A 14,860-nucleotide genomic window follows, 5' to 3' on the forward strand; every position below is an offset into this window, starting at 1 on the left:
CAATACAGAGTGCAAAACCCTCTGTAACATTTTTTTCTGGGCTGTTTAAATAAAGTTGCTTGAATTGATTTGCCTACCCACAATGTCAAGAGAAAATGCGGTGGCCTTATTCTCACCTCCAGCAGCGTTCGGTTGTTTTGCCCGATGTCATTAAGCGAACGTTTTTGGCAGTTCTTCAAACACACTCAAATGCTGCTGAGAGGATCCATCCAGTGTAACTTCTTTTTGTTATCCTCCGTGTCATAATAGTTGATTGTGGACTTTCTGTCCGACTCAGGCCATAAACTTTCACAGACACAAGAAGCCTAACAAGACCCAAGCATGTCTGCTCCAAGACACCGATTCAGTGGCTTCTCTCTGCCTCTCTGTCTGCTTCAGAAAATGAGAGAAGCTTCTCAAAAAAAAAAAAAAAAATGTGACTCTACAACAGTAGCCTGTGTGTCCCCAAGGATAGTGAGCTAGTACGGTCTGCCAGTCTATCACACAGGAGCACACTGCTTTTGTGACAAACTGGCAGACTAACATCTTTCATTCCTGTAGCTCCTCTGTGCTCTTCTTCTTCTTCCTAGACAATCCTCACAATAACCTCGGTGGTGAGTGCATGACTACACAGTGCTCCCCATTGCTTTCTGTAGACTCAGTGGTGGATATCAGCGCCTGAACATGCCACATTCATTAAGAAAATGCTTTAAAGGCACACCAGAGAGATGTAAAAACATCACAAAAGGTCAGATTTAATTACTTCTCATTGTACGCCGCACAGGTTTGCAAAGCAAAACGGCAACAAAAAAGAAGAAGAAGGAGAAATATATATATATATATATATATATATATATATATATATATATATATATATATATATATATATATATATATATCCTCACAGTCACTAAAATAATTTGCTTTCAGCAGGAACATTATGCTTTGTCAAAGTTTGCCACAGGATAGACATACATGCAAGCTCTACTTTAAAAGGTGAGCTGCCTGGCCATCCTTAAATCCTTCAGAGGCTGTATCCATTACAGGATCCATGAAAGGTGGGTAAGAGGCAGAGAGCATGGAGGGGCTGCTTCACTGCACACCACACAACCTCTCTTTACACTCAAACTGGCAATTGTTAAATTCACACCCATGTCAGTCTTCTTCACAATTTAGAGCCCTATCAGGCATCTCCTGGTGGACAGAGCTTTCTGCCGTCCACGACGTTTCCAAATGAAATAGCAAAATGTTTCAGCAGTCATTATTTGGCACTCCCCCCACCAACGCGCCCTTTATTACACAGCCTTAAAGATTCATGAAGAGAACGCGCATTCAAATAAGCTTAATATCCATCCTGCTTCATACTAGTAACAACGCGGAGGGCAGAGGGAAGTGAATCATAGTGCCCCAGTGACTTGGAATTGCTGCGATATGCAAATGTGTGAGCTGGTGCAATAGATTATTCAAATGCATGAATGCTTTGCCTTTGGGGTCACCCTACTGCAGAGCCGTGGTCACTCCCCGTGTGTAATAAACCCCTTGTGATGTGTTTCCTCTCCGGATTCTGGGGAGTAATGACCGTGTTCAGACATATGGGTGACACAGTCTAGCCGGTGGTCGTGTAGACCACCCACATACCAACGGATGAGTGGTTACTTGACATCCTACCTAACAACCCCCCCCCCCCCCCCCCCCCAAGACCACTGGAAATAAAATTGATTTTGAAATGTAAATAAAAAATGTTTTTAATTGTTTTTTTTTTCTTTACATTCTGGTTGATCAGAAAATACGTCTGGGGAAATTTAAAAAAACGTAAAAACAAAGCTAAAATTATTGCGCGAACCTGCAAATATTTCATCATTTTGCTTATTATTTCCAAGCATCCCTGGAGAAAAATCTCTTGTTTGAAACTGGAACACAGATTTACTGAAGAGAAGAAAGGTTAAGAGTTGTGGTTTGCGTGAAGCTTTGAAGCAGTTATGCCTTCCACTCTTAAATGCATTGATGTTTGGCAAAACAAGCCAGATTTATAATGCACAGTGTTCGTTTCTAGCTTTATTTACAAGATGTATCCTGGAGTTTACAGGTAGTATCTCTAGTCGCTGTTTTATACCGAACATTATTAGACTGTGTGTGTCGTACACAAGTCATGAAATCGCTATAAAATCTTCTAAAACAGCACGCTTTTTATCCAGAATTTATTTAAAATTAACAATGGTTAAATATGAGCATAAAGTAATCTGGTTTGTGTGCATTAGTGGTGCCATGGGTTTATGAGCCTCACATATGCAGGGAGCAGGAATGGAAAAAAAGCAAAAAGAAAAGAGATGAATAATAAATAGTGAAGACAAAACGGTCCTCTGACTCTGACTGGTCAAGGTTTCCTTTTGTTCTCAAGTTAAATCATCTTTTGAATATCTTGAACACAAAAGATTTGAGAGGAGATTGGAAGGTTAGAAACTTGTGGATTGGCTTCCTCGGGCTTCCTTTGGCTGTCAGCGCCAAGCAAGCTTGCGCTTATGAAAGAATCTTCGTTCCTTTTTTTAAAAAAAGAAAAAAAAAACAGGCAAAATAATTCTTGAAGCAGCCCTGCACACTCCTTTCATGCAACAGTTGGCACTGTAGTTGTTAGCAAATATTACTCTAACAAGAGTATAAGTGCATTCATCGAGGGCTTTTTTGAGCCTTGTAAATAGCATTGTCAACAGCAATCACAGAAATGAAAACCCACTTTTCGTGCAGAAGAAAGAATCTCTCCGGGGTCCATCATTTTCTTTTGCAGACTTTTCAAACACTGGCACACTTGAAATCATGTTTATGAACATTGCTCAATAGATTAATACAAAAAGAAAATTCAAGCCTTTTTCACAAAAAAGAAGAATAGTTGGACTTCTCCTTAAAGTTTTTCAATAAGAGTAGAAAACTTTCACCCACCTCTCCTCCATGATTCAAAGTGCCAAAGTGTGAGGTAAGTCAGGTAAATTTTGCATGCTATTTGTTAAATTAGCAGCTAATAAGAAACCATGCCCCACTGCGGTTTGATCCATCTGCCACCGATCTAAGGCGGCAACTGCTAATTGCTAACGCCCACACGAGCATCAGGCAGGCGTATTGATTCCTCATTCTCACATCTCAAACATCTTGAATGACACTGAGAAGCCAGTTGCAACAGACCAGGGTTTTACAGGGCACCATATTGCTGGGGGGGGGGGGGGGGGGGGGTAACTAACTGGGGCCGTGCAGTTACTGCTGTGCTTGCACTAAAAAACTCCTTGGACTGTAACATATAAGGACAAGGGACAGGTGGCTAAAGCGAGGAAGGATGAAAAGTACATCACCGGCAGATATAATTAAACCTGTGGTTTTAAAAAGCAAAGATTAAGTGTATTTAATGGATCAATAACGATGGACAGACAAGACAAAGAAGATTAATCAAAGTGCTCAGAAAATAGAGCACTTGGGCAAGCAATTAATATGTCAAGGGAACCTCGCAGGGACAAAAAAAATCAGTAAAAATAAATGTAAAAACGAACGGCTTTGAGGGCTATTACTTAGGATTATCACCATTGATTTTGTCTATAGCTGCGTGCGTGTTTGATGTTAATATCCATATTGATTCACCACTTTTTAGGAGCTTTTGATAGACACCACTCACACATTCCCCCTCATAAAACTTTCAGATTTAGATTTCATTACAATGTCCAGACCGTTCCCTCATTTCCTCAAGGAAGGTTATGAACATCGATCTGCCCTAGGTAGAAAGCATAAGTTCAGCACATGCTTTGGTGAAGTGTGTCTCAACTTTTATATTAGCGTAATAGTGCATCAAAAACAACAGGGACTGGAAGCCCCCAAGTCAATATGGCTGCCGGCCAGGACAAGCTAATTTCTTTGGCTTTGCTTCAGATGTTTTGCATAACATGACTTATACTGACTGACAAAAAGTAGGAAGAAGAGGCACAGACAGAGGCAGGAATGGAAGTAGAGCTTACCGTGCATAATAACCCATGCATATCAGCGAGCCAGAGCTGAGCTGTACTGTACAGGATGTACAGTGCTGTGTATTTATTTCGGTCACGCATTTAAAGCAACCACAAGCCTTCATTACCTAATGATGACAGATAATGGTAACAAGAATAAATTAAAGGCTTCCTGTCTTTTCCATTTTGATCAGGGCTGTTGTTGTTGACTGTGGTTTTATATGCCGGACCCTCAGGACTCACAGACTCAATCTCATGCAGCCAGCTTTGTTCCTGGCTCTACTGAAGCAGAAAAGGTGGACTCTTACTGGAAATCTCCAGGCTTTTCTCCTTGCGATGGTCTCCTCCTTCCTCTGTGTTCAATTTCACTCCACTTGACTAACACATTTCTAGACATTTACAGTAAGAAATTAGCAAATCAAGCAGCAGTGACATCTTAGACGGCTGTTTAAAACTCCCTTTTCTCTCCCAGCTCTATTGATTGCAGTGTAAAATACACAGGACACACTCCTCAAGATTCTATTACAATCTGTTTCATCATGTATAATTTCAACAGATTGGATGATTTCTTCTTCCTCTTTTAAAAAAGAAAGAAAACCTATTTTGTATAATTCTACCTCAAGTGTCAAATTATCCTGCCTGACAAAGAAAAAAATATCTTAAAATGACTGGTGCACTTAACTTGAAAATGTTTTCATTTTGACACCATCTGCACTTACAATATGAATAACGGCGTGCTCCCCCCCCCACACACACACACATCTCTATCAGAAATTTTTTGTTATTGCCACTTAAGAGTAACTTTATGGACAAACGAGAAGCTACTGCATCATCCAGTTCCCCTTTTCTTTTTCTTTTCTTGACAACTACACCTCTCTATAACCGTCTGCACAAAGATCCTTTCCTAATCGAGCACTAAAGAATAAAAAAAAACAGATAGCATAGCAAAAAATGATGGAGGATCTGTAAACCTGGTACCTATTTGCTTGTCATCATGATGCATGCAGAGGCAGCTGCAAACATCCATCCATCCATCCCTGATCCATTCATCCAAAAGCTATGCCTGCTTTACCCTGGGAAGGGATGGAGTTTATCCCAGGTGGCCAGAGGATAAACTTGTCAACATACTGTAGTCCATCTTTAAATTATTGTTGTTTTTAAAGCAATAAAAATATCATTACAGTATAGGTGACTTCTTAATAATAAAAATAATTGTCTAACTGTAACTGCCACCCATGGTAACTTTGCTTTTATCCATATTAAGCACTTTGCAGTGATTAATATGGCCTTTATCAACGTTAAAGAACCAGCCAACATCTTATGACCACACTAATGGTCCAAATAAACTTCTATTCATTTCTGAGTGGAACAGTGAAGGTAACCTGATAGGATGAGCCACAAAAACTGCATCTTACATTACGATTAGGCTCAATCTTGTTAGACAGGGCCTTGTGCTTCTTCTGGTGTTTTTTTCCTTGTCTTTCCACCCAATCAGCTGCAGTGCATTTATCTGCAGAGCCTCCTAAAAAACATCTGCTACAGAGCAAAATATGGGGGTACTAAGAGGAGTTTTGAAGTCCATCCATCCATTTTCTTGACTGCTTATTCATTTCAGGATTGCAGGGAGTTTTGAATGGGATATCTGACGTATGTGAAAAGATAATGGACACAAGCTTTGTGCGTGAGCAGTGTATCAGCAGATGGTGGTTACTGTAATCCACTTGTGTGAAAGAATGAGGCATCATTTCCTTAGAGTCTGTTTGGGTCTATGTCTCTTTTCTATCTTTTGGATCAAACACTCTTTTTACCTCCTCTGTTACTCTCAATAAGCCACTGAAATCTTGGCAACATCACGGCAGATGTAAATACTGCTAAAGTAAGTCATGTGGTCATTTTTGTGCATCCACTACTCTTTAGATTGCGCTGTCCAAACACAGTTTCCTTCTCTTGATGTGTTGCTCTCCGTTTTGTGGAGTGGTCAGGTTGCAATCCTGTCTAGACGACTTCAGCTGTGATTTTGTTACACGAGTAACAGATTAAAACTATTGTTGGTGATCTGAATATCACACATTGTTAATAACACAGTTTGTGTAGCTGTTAGTAGATGTGTGGATATTTGTAAATGCTTATTAAAGCTTCTCTTCTGTTATTAGTGTATAAACACCAAATAAATGAATGAACGGGTAACCAAATTTCACTTTATGTAATACTATTAACATGTTCGTATACCTCGAAAGTGAGAAACTCAGTGTTAACTTACTGAGATGCTCGCACTATGAATCAAAAGACATTGATAAATTAATAAACTAAATTTCAAAATATCCTTATATCAGTTTATAGCTCAGATACACTGAATTAAAAGTCATCTGACATACATTTAATAACATATATTTAACTATGGTTGTGTTCAATATATGCCATTCCGTTAAGATCAACACGGTGTAATGCATCAGATGTTGCTGCATAAAAAGCAGATGGAAAACAATTTAATTATCAATACCCCTAATGGCCTTAGATTATGAAATAAGCTCATTTTACAAGACAGAAAAAGCTGATATTTTCAAGTAAATATGCTAAATTGACTTTTATGAGCTTGTGTGAGGCTCTCTGACCTCTGTGGCATTTACTGTATTGTCCTACTAGGCAATTTCCAGCCATCTGGTACTCCAGGCAAGTTCAAGTAAATGTTAAGATGTACTGTATTTGCAACTATTATCTGCTAGCCTGTCTCGCAGCACATAATTCCTCTCCGTGCTCCCTCATGACAATAATTTAAAAAACAAAATATGAACATGAGATGGTGAAACGTGGAACTGAAATGGATTCTGCCATTTGAAAGAGTGACGAACAACATCTCTGTTAATTCACATACATCATACACTACAGCAGCGGCAGATGTGTAGGGGCATAATTACACACAATAACTGCAGTTATTTATTATTCAAAGTCAGCAGTGTAAACATGTTCATAGACCCCTCAGCCTAGCACTCCCTACCCCAACCTCCTGCTGTTGTTGTTGCTGCCGCCGCTTCAGCTGCCGTTGTTCCCGCTGCTTTGTCTTGTTGCTCCATTCGCCATTCCTGCTTCCTTTCACCCTCAGCTTGTTCTACCTTTCTCCCACTCCCCCCCACTTCCTCTCCAATTCATTGTGAAGCCAGATGTTATTTTACAGCATGAGCGCAGACGAAATATTAAAAAAAAGACTGGAAGTTGGGAAACTTCTCATCATGGAGGGAAAATGTAGAAGTTTAGCGACACAATGGAGAATTTTGTCTGTTTTTAAACCAGAGAACAGAAGCAGCCTTTAATTTTAAGAAATGCAGCAGCGGGTGGGGAGGGGGGGATAAAATAAATAAATTTAAAAAAAAAAAAAACGTCCTTGAAGATCCCACTGAATTCCTGATGCATTATTGACCTCTAGTGGACGACGTTTATATGAGGAATAAATTGTGTGAACAGCAGCAGTGTTAACCACATTAATTATATGACACTTGACCAGATCAGTGTTTATCAAGTGACTCCAACATGGACTCAATTAACTGCAGAGGACCATCATCTCCACTGATAAGAACCTTAGATTAAATTCACCCATTTCCATCGGATTGGTACAGAGATAAACAGCGACTGGAAATCCAGCCAATAAGCCTTCAGCTCTAAGGCTGAATGCTCCCCATGTGTTATATTATACAAATGGAAAGCCATAAGCAAACCATGTGCAAATTATGCAAGTATTCAAAATTATAACCATTTCATCCTTCAGTTGATGACTTACTTTGAATCTATATGTAAAATCTGCAGCCAGTCAAAAATCCAGCACTCACATTAAGAAAACCGAGTACAGCAAAGAGATTTTTATTCTGACAAAGGTGTGAAAGAGCTTTTCTTGTTCCCATTTTGCAGCGGACTTGAAATTCAGTATAAACGATCATCAAGCACCTTCACTTCTTCTCTATTGGAGCGTCATCCCTCACCACTGGGAATATTTCTATTTCCTTGATGATCCGTTTAGCAATAGTCTCATTGTTTGCTGAAATCATCCTCCGAGACATTAGATCGAATGGTTCCCCTATATTGTCAAAACAAAGCCTTTATTGAGAAGGACTCCTGCAGTCAGTGTTTTCAACAAGTAACATATTGCTTTTTTAATGATATTCATTAACACTCATTTCCAAGCACATATGCTTCATAACCAGCTGTTTGAGAAGATTTTTAGAAATCATACAAACCATCAACATCCAGGAGGATTCCTCCAGCTTCTTTGACTATAACTGCACCAGCGGCAATATCCCAGCAGTGGATCCCGATCTCAAAGAGAGCCTCAACTGCCCCGGTCGCCACAAGACACATGTTTGTAGCAGCTGTTCCTGACCCACGTAGCCTGTCAGGACAAAAAAAAAAAAAATCAAAGGGATACTGGGAATTGCAGTAGCAGTGAGGAAAACATACCACCGGTCAACAACAGCAACTTTGCTGCCAAGTTCAACACTGAGTGACACATGACTCTTCATTTTAAATATGATGAAGCCAAAGTTATGTGGAACAATCCATCATGGTACTTTATATATTTACAGATAAAAAGGGGAAATGCAGGTTTTGTTGCTCTAAAGCAGTTTCATCATCTACCTTGAGTTTGAACTTATTGCATCATTTTAACACATTAAATGTTTTGGTTTCACCCTCTTTACTGTTGGTGTTCCTTGGCATACAGTATGCCTTTCACCACCCTTTACCTTCACTAGCTAGTTAGGAATTTTAAAGTTACTTTGTAAGGTTTAGATAAAGATGGGACTTTGGCTGAAAACACTCCTTTAAAAATCATCCTGTTTAACCTCTGCGATTAAAGCTGAGTCTACAGGTCCTTTACAAACCTCCATATGGGACTTGTCTCACTATTGCTTCATGGCACAGACTTAAAGGACACCTTGTTTATGCGAGATGCCAGCTGCTTAGACAAAAACTAGACTATTTGACACCTAATCAGAGCAGGCTGTATTGATCTGCATACAACAGGCAATACGCCTGTTCCTTTGACAGCAATTTATGCATTTCCCTGTCATGTTGAATATACATAGATTTAAAAAATAAAATAAAATAAAAAATTCAGGCAATTTTGTTGAGTTGTGGCTGCAAAAATCCCTGTGGAAATGACTTTTGACTGCAATGCACAGTATAGCGTTTCAATCCAGGCCCACTTACCCATGCACTGGGATGCAGAGGTTCTTTTGCATTGTGGAGAAGATCTTTGTCACTTTTTCTGGGCTTCTATCAGTTCCATGTTCAGAGATGATTATTGACTGGTTAATGTCTGCAATGAGAGCAAGTCTAACATTCTTAGTATGCAACAGTAGATATACACCTTATTACTAGATTCAGAAGTTTCAGAAAGTGGTACATTGGGAATATTGATAAATCTGGACACAAATGTTCATTTCAAAATGTTGTTCTTAAATCAGGGCACATTTCGTCTTAATTAGAAATTGACCAGTTCTGCTACTTTTGCAGTACATATTAGAATTTGGGGTTTGTTTGTTTGTTTTTTAAAAGCATCTGATTTGGTATTCAAATCAAAACAGGGATACATGAATTTGTATCTCATTTTAATCACCAGTTCGTTCAAAATCATTAAAACAGTGTCCTTAAAACTCATTAATATGCATCAAATTATTCAGTGTTTGAGAAGTCTGTCAACTGTGTCACCCTCGGACAAAACCCCGATAGCTCAGCAACACTCGTCCCCAAAGTGACACAAACACCAAATGTCAATTCCATTAGTAATGTAGCAAGTAATACAAAAAAAAAAGTTTAAGTAAAAATAAATAAGTTGGGGAACGGTTCTAAAGGAATCTTGGATAAGGATGTTAAATCACTCCAGAGTATAATGCAGATTTATGTTTAATTAGTCATCCTTGATAATACCGATGCACAATCCTTTATCAAGCTCAAATTTCCTATTTTCCAAATCAGTTCGATAAAACATTAAAAGTACTGGTAAATAGACTCAAATTTGCTCATGTAGGCAATTTTGTTGGACAATTTTTTAATAAAGAAGGGGGATAAGATTTTACTGGAGAAGTCCATCATGTTACTGCACAACAGGGGTTTAATACGGTGTCCATTTGCCAGTTTTTACATAACAGACTAAACCGTGTGTCATGAGGACATTGTACCTTTCACATCAGACACCTGAATGGGTTCGTCATCACAGAAAGCTCCCTTCCCCCGTCGTGCTTTGTACATCTTGTCCTCCAAGCAGCTGTATACCACACCAAACTCCAACTGAAACAGATTTCATTTTTAAGATTGACTAATCCAGAGATCTGTGCGCATTTTCTCTAATATAGTAGCTTCATTTGACATACCTCCTTATTGACAGCAAATGCAATAGAGACAGCCACAAATGGGAATCTGCAAGCAGTTTCATGTGTATTGCATTAGTTAGTCAGAAAAGCTTAAATAGACACTCTTATCAAAAGTTGTTTGAGCCTAGAAAGTTATATGCATCTTTCCTTACATCACTTAAAAAGCTTACCCATGTACAAAGTTTGTGGTGCTGTCCACTGGGTCTATGATCCATGTAGGTTTGTCAGTCAAGATACATGGCTCGCCTTTGGCAACTGACTCCTCCCCAATGAAACTGCAGAACGAAGCAGCAGTGGATCAGTGAGGAATACCCACATACAACAACAGATATATATATAAATAGGGGATGGTGGGTATGCATGACTCACCAGTGCGTGCCTTCTCCGAATTCCTCTTTAAGAGACCCGATGATGATTTTCTCAACCCTCTCATCAGTCTTGGTGACGAGGTCCACAGTGGAGCTCTTTGTCATGACTCTGATTTCACTCTCTCCAGCTTTCCTAATTTCCTGATTAAATTAAATTTTGGCACATTGTCAATCCACCTTAAATTGTTTTTTTAAAGAATGCCCATTTCAGCTTTTTAAACATTAGTAGTGTAATGTTTAATGCTGTGTGTACACTTGAAGTTAGTCACCAGACAACAAATGGGTGTTCAAGACATACCGCTCCAGCTTTTCTTGCCACTGCAACAGCAAAGTCATATGCCTTCTGCCATGGATCTTCCATTTTGCTTTTATATGGAGGCTTGCTTAGGAGAGTTTGAAAAAGAAAACCAGCCTGTAAAATTGTTACAGCCAAAAAATATTAGAGCATCCACAAGGCAGAGCTAAACAATGCAACAAATGTCCAAGTTATTTTGTCCATCCTCATGGGCATTCACAAAGAATGTGTCACTATCAGAGTAACGCGTTACTGTAATCCAATTACTTTTTTCAAGTAACGAGTAAAGTAAGGGATTACTATTGCAAAAACGGTAATTAGATTACCGTTACTTTCCCGTAGGAACGCTGCGTTACTGCGTTACTAAAACCCTGATTTTTTTTTTTTGCGAGAATGTCTCATGACAGTGACATAAGCAAGTGCGATGTTCGTGACAACAGCTGTGTGCAGATCAACAATGGATCATATATCGAGTGCGGGAGAGAGCATGAGCGTGCAGCGTTTAAAGCGTGGAAGTACTGACCTTACTTTGAGTTTGATTCCATAAAAAGTGACAAAAACATTAGTGTCCGTTGTGCGTGGGAAGAAAACGTCTTTTTACAGCGAAAAAAACCCCTAAACTTCCAAGCAAGCACCGAGTGCGCTACCACGTAATGGGAAACTCACAGAGAAACTGCGGATTCTTCAACTGACCGCTGCGGCACACCTGCACCAGGGTAAACCTCCGCCTACCGCAGTCCTGCTTTACAGGTGAAGATAGAGCAACAGGACCGCTGAGTCTTTGACTTTATTTATTTTCTGCTGTGTTTTACTTGCATCTATTTGAAAGACTGAGTGTAAACACAAAAAAATATTTTATTTTATGTTCTGGAATTAAAAGATTAAAACTAATAAAACAAGTTTTAAAAAAAGACTTTTCCATTTGATTACATTTTGTATGATGGATTATGCAGAAAAAGTAGAATTGGGCTGAAAGATCTATCGCTTTATCACCTATTCAGGTTGTAAATCGTGTTTTTAAAAAGTAACTAAGTAACTAAGTAATTAATTACTTTTAAAAATAAGTAATCAGTAAAGTAACGGGATTACTTTTTGGGGGAAGTAATCGGTAATTAGTTACTGATTACTTTTTTCAAGTAACTTGACCAACACTGGTCACTATACTTAAAGATGATGTTTCAAGTCTCTCTAAAACTTCCAACTTTGCAAAACATTTAAAATGCACATAACCAAAATACAAAAGACACAAAAATTGGAGGTACATATATTCAGAGCGTTGCTATGAAATGTTTAAAGCACAATATCTGAACTGGGAGTTCACACACTTAAGCAAACCACTCTTTTCAAATAACTCCTTTAATTTGTGTTTCAATAACCCAGCTTTCTTTGAGTTACCACCTTTCTGCTGGAGGTGCCTGCTGAATTGTGTTAGAAGGATCAAAGCTGCATTACATCAGCTGCAGCTTAAAGGGTGCTGATTGCCAATTGGACTGCACCATGTTCCTCTGGCATTATGTGGAGAGGAAACACTTTCAAATTTGACAGTAGAGACTTTAATCACAACATCAATTTATTTTCATGTAATACTAGGGAGCAGGATACTGACAGGTTTTGTGGTTATCACAGGTGTTTGAATGGCCCTGTCTTTGTCTCTCCCCTTGTGCACCAGAATGGCCAAATCCACCACTATTTACTGCTTTTTTCCCCCCTTTTGGTTTGTTTAGTGGGTTCAAACTCAGTTTTGTTTTTGGTCTGTCAAACCAATAAAATACTGCTATAAGCCTGCATAATTAGCAAACTGTTTATACAACAGTAGATATTTATTGGTGTAAGACTGAAGTTGTGAGCACTGTTATGCACTAATATCAACAACATCAGACAAATGTGCAGTAGGTGTGCCACATATATTGTACCAAAACATGTCATATGGCTGCTCTTAATGGCTGCTGCAATTAGGCATCACTACCTCATATCACATTTTGGTTTTTTAAATATTAATACATAGATATTGTTGCCTGACCACTTTCACCGTCTCTCTCACTTTGGCATTGTTTTGGGGGGTTTTCTTCAAAAAAAAAAAAAAGAAAAAACAGAAAAGTGTCCCAGCTAATCCATGCTGCTTCCACCTATCAGAATGTCTGTTTTATAGCACAGTATATCTGTGCTAAGAAGGCTGTAAAAGGAACTGAGCGTATCATTCCTATCATAAATGAAAATTAGTTAGTAATGCACTTAGGGATACATAAATTGCATCACATTTAAATACACTCCCAGCTAAATTGATTTGAGGATTTGCAGACAGCATGCCTGCAGAGAGAACTGCCTGTTACTTAAGGACAAGACAACACCCTTGAGTACATTGTGCCCTGAGGTACTACTGTACTGCAGAACATATAGTGTCTAAGCTCTTCTGCTTCACATGGATTAGATCTACTTCTAAAGTGTGTCCAAGCAGATCAGAGAATGCTTTGTAAAAAAAAATCCAAGAAAAGTTTAATGTGAAGAATTTAAAAAATAAGAAGCCTTACCTTGCGGAGTCAGGTTGCCTCGAGATACTACTGCAAGTTCTTTAGAAAAGCCTAACTTTAAATTGCCTCATTGAAGAGATGAAGCAGCTAAAAAGGCTGGCATGACAAAGTGGGAAAAGTACTGGGACCGCCCTCAGATGGTTCTCACAGCAATCAGAGGAAGAAAACATTCTGTCCCATCTCAGGGAGACCTACAACAACCTGATGGCACATTCACCATAGAGTGAGTGCATCCTTATCCTTAAAAAAGTAAGTGGAAAATTTTGAGTGTCTCCCTAATTCTTGTGGAGTCCCATAGGAAAACACAGCCCGCTGCCATACATTTCTGTGAGTTGTAATCGAATACAGAACAATGCATCCCAGAAAATTCCCACACTCTCAGTCTTGATATTGGATTATAAATTATGACTGATTTTTAGGGCTCGAAATCTTAGGTTGCTTTTTTGGAGGAATCAAAAATTACATTCCAGCTCTGGACTTTTAACACATGATTTGGTATGACAAACAAAGCTTCGCTTAGTTTTATATTTCCTGGCAGTTTCACATCCATTGAGCTTTCTCTTTATGTCCTTTTATTGTATTCCACTGGTGGAAAATAGTTTGAAAGGTCCCCTGGTGAGTCGGTCTCAATTATGTGTGCGTGCATGGCTGTTGTTCAATGTGCCTGCTGGAAGTTGGATAAAGTCTTTACAGTTTCCCCATGAACTGAGTAGAAGTAAACACAACAGATAAACACATCCATAAGCATCAATATTTATGTGTCTAAATGTGTATATCTCAGTCAGATTTTATATCCAACTGTACTGTGAGGCAACTTAAATGTGAAAATACTCTCGTTTTCTGTTGGAATCATCTGTTTGGCACAACAGCTACAAGACGCTCAAAATGTCTAATAAAGTCTACTTAAGTCTGGCAAAACCAGTCTTGACTGTTTAGACTCAGACATGTCATAATACATATCCTATCTATCTTTCAAATACATGCTGCACTCAGGTCCTGAGGCATTACAAAACACTTTTTGTGCTTTTTTTCTTTTTACAAAGTCATAATGCCACTTCTCGCCCTGACAGTGGTCTTGCGTGGAGCAATTCTTTGCAGCAAGACAAATTGTTCAGTTAAATTTTGCACGTCTCAAGGACGTGATGTTGCATCTCTGTCTGCCTTGTGATTTCAAACGTGACGACAATGGAGACATGTGGCTCGTTTATATCTAAGGACAACAACCCCCGACCCTGGGAAAGTGACCTTCTATATACTAAACAGGGCTAGTAAGACATAGCAAAATATGTGCTGTCTTCTACATTGTGTGATATGTCTGCATGAAGCAGAACAGTCGTTTTTTTTCCAGGGC

General features: G+C 38.9%; 1 protein-coding gene across 2 annotated transcripts; it reads right to left on the reverse strand.

Annotated features, from left to right (window-relative positions):
- Nucleotides 1-7,664: 7,664 nt before the first annotated feature.
- Nucleotides 7,665-13,635, reverse strand: LOC147322184 (inositol monophosphatase 1-like). Of its 2 annotated transcripts, none has more exons than XM_086305174.1 (9): nucleotides 13,510-13,635; nucleotides 10,985-11,069; nucleotides 10,688-10,827; nucleotides 10,489-10,593; nucleotides 10,319-10,364; nucleotides 10,127-10,235; nucleotides 9,156-9,264; nucleotides 8,186-8,337; nucleotides 7,665-8,025 (listed from the first exon to the last, which is right to left on the reverse strand). In XM_086305174.1, the coding sequence occupies exons 2-9, from the start codon at nucleotides 11,045-11,047 to the stop codon at nucleotides 7,898-7,900; spliced, it is 852 nt and encodes a 283-aa protein (XP_086161300.1). In that variant the 5' UTR covers nucleotides 11,048-11,069; nucleotides 13,510-13,635; the 3' UTR covers nucleotides 7,665-7,897. The 2 variants fall into 2 exon arrangements, with proteins under 2 accessions (XP_086161300.1, XP_086161299.1); XM_086305173.1 differs by having other exon boundaries at nucleotides 10,985-11,098; nucleotides 13,510-13,600.
- Between the last annotated feature and the right edge of the window lie 1,225 nt (nucleotides 13,636-14,860).

The sequence above is a fragment of the Aulonocara sp. 'chitande type north' Nkhata Bay genome, linkage group LG9 (genome assembly GCF_057382095.1).
Source record: "Aulonocara sp. 'chitande type north' Nkhata Bay isolate Kocher_YH1m ecotype deep benthic linkage group LG9, A_spYH_male_GT1.1, whole genome shotgun sequence".
In the NCBI taxonomy this organism is placed as follows: Eukaryota; Metazoa; Chordata; class Actinopteri; order Cichliformes; family Cichlidae; genus Aulonocara; species Aulonocara sp. 'chitande type north' Nkhata Bay.

Bases quoted from the DNA above. Each gene is read 5' to 3' on its own strand.
- LOC147322184 (XM_086305174.1), bottom strand. From the start codon at position 11,047: ATGGAAGATCCATGGCAGAAGGCATATGACTTTGCTGTTGCAGTGGCA. The intron at 8,338-9,155 runs GTAAGTGGGCCT...TTGTCCTGACAG, and splicing joins CTCTGCATCCCAGTGCATGG to GCTACGTGGGTCAGGAACAG. The intron at 8,026-8,185 runs GTTTGTATGATT...TTGACAATATAG, and splicing joins AATCCTCCTGGATGTTGATG to GGGAACCATTCGATCTAATG.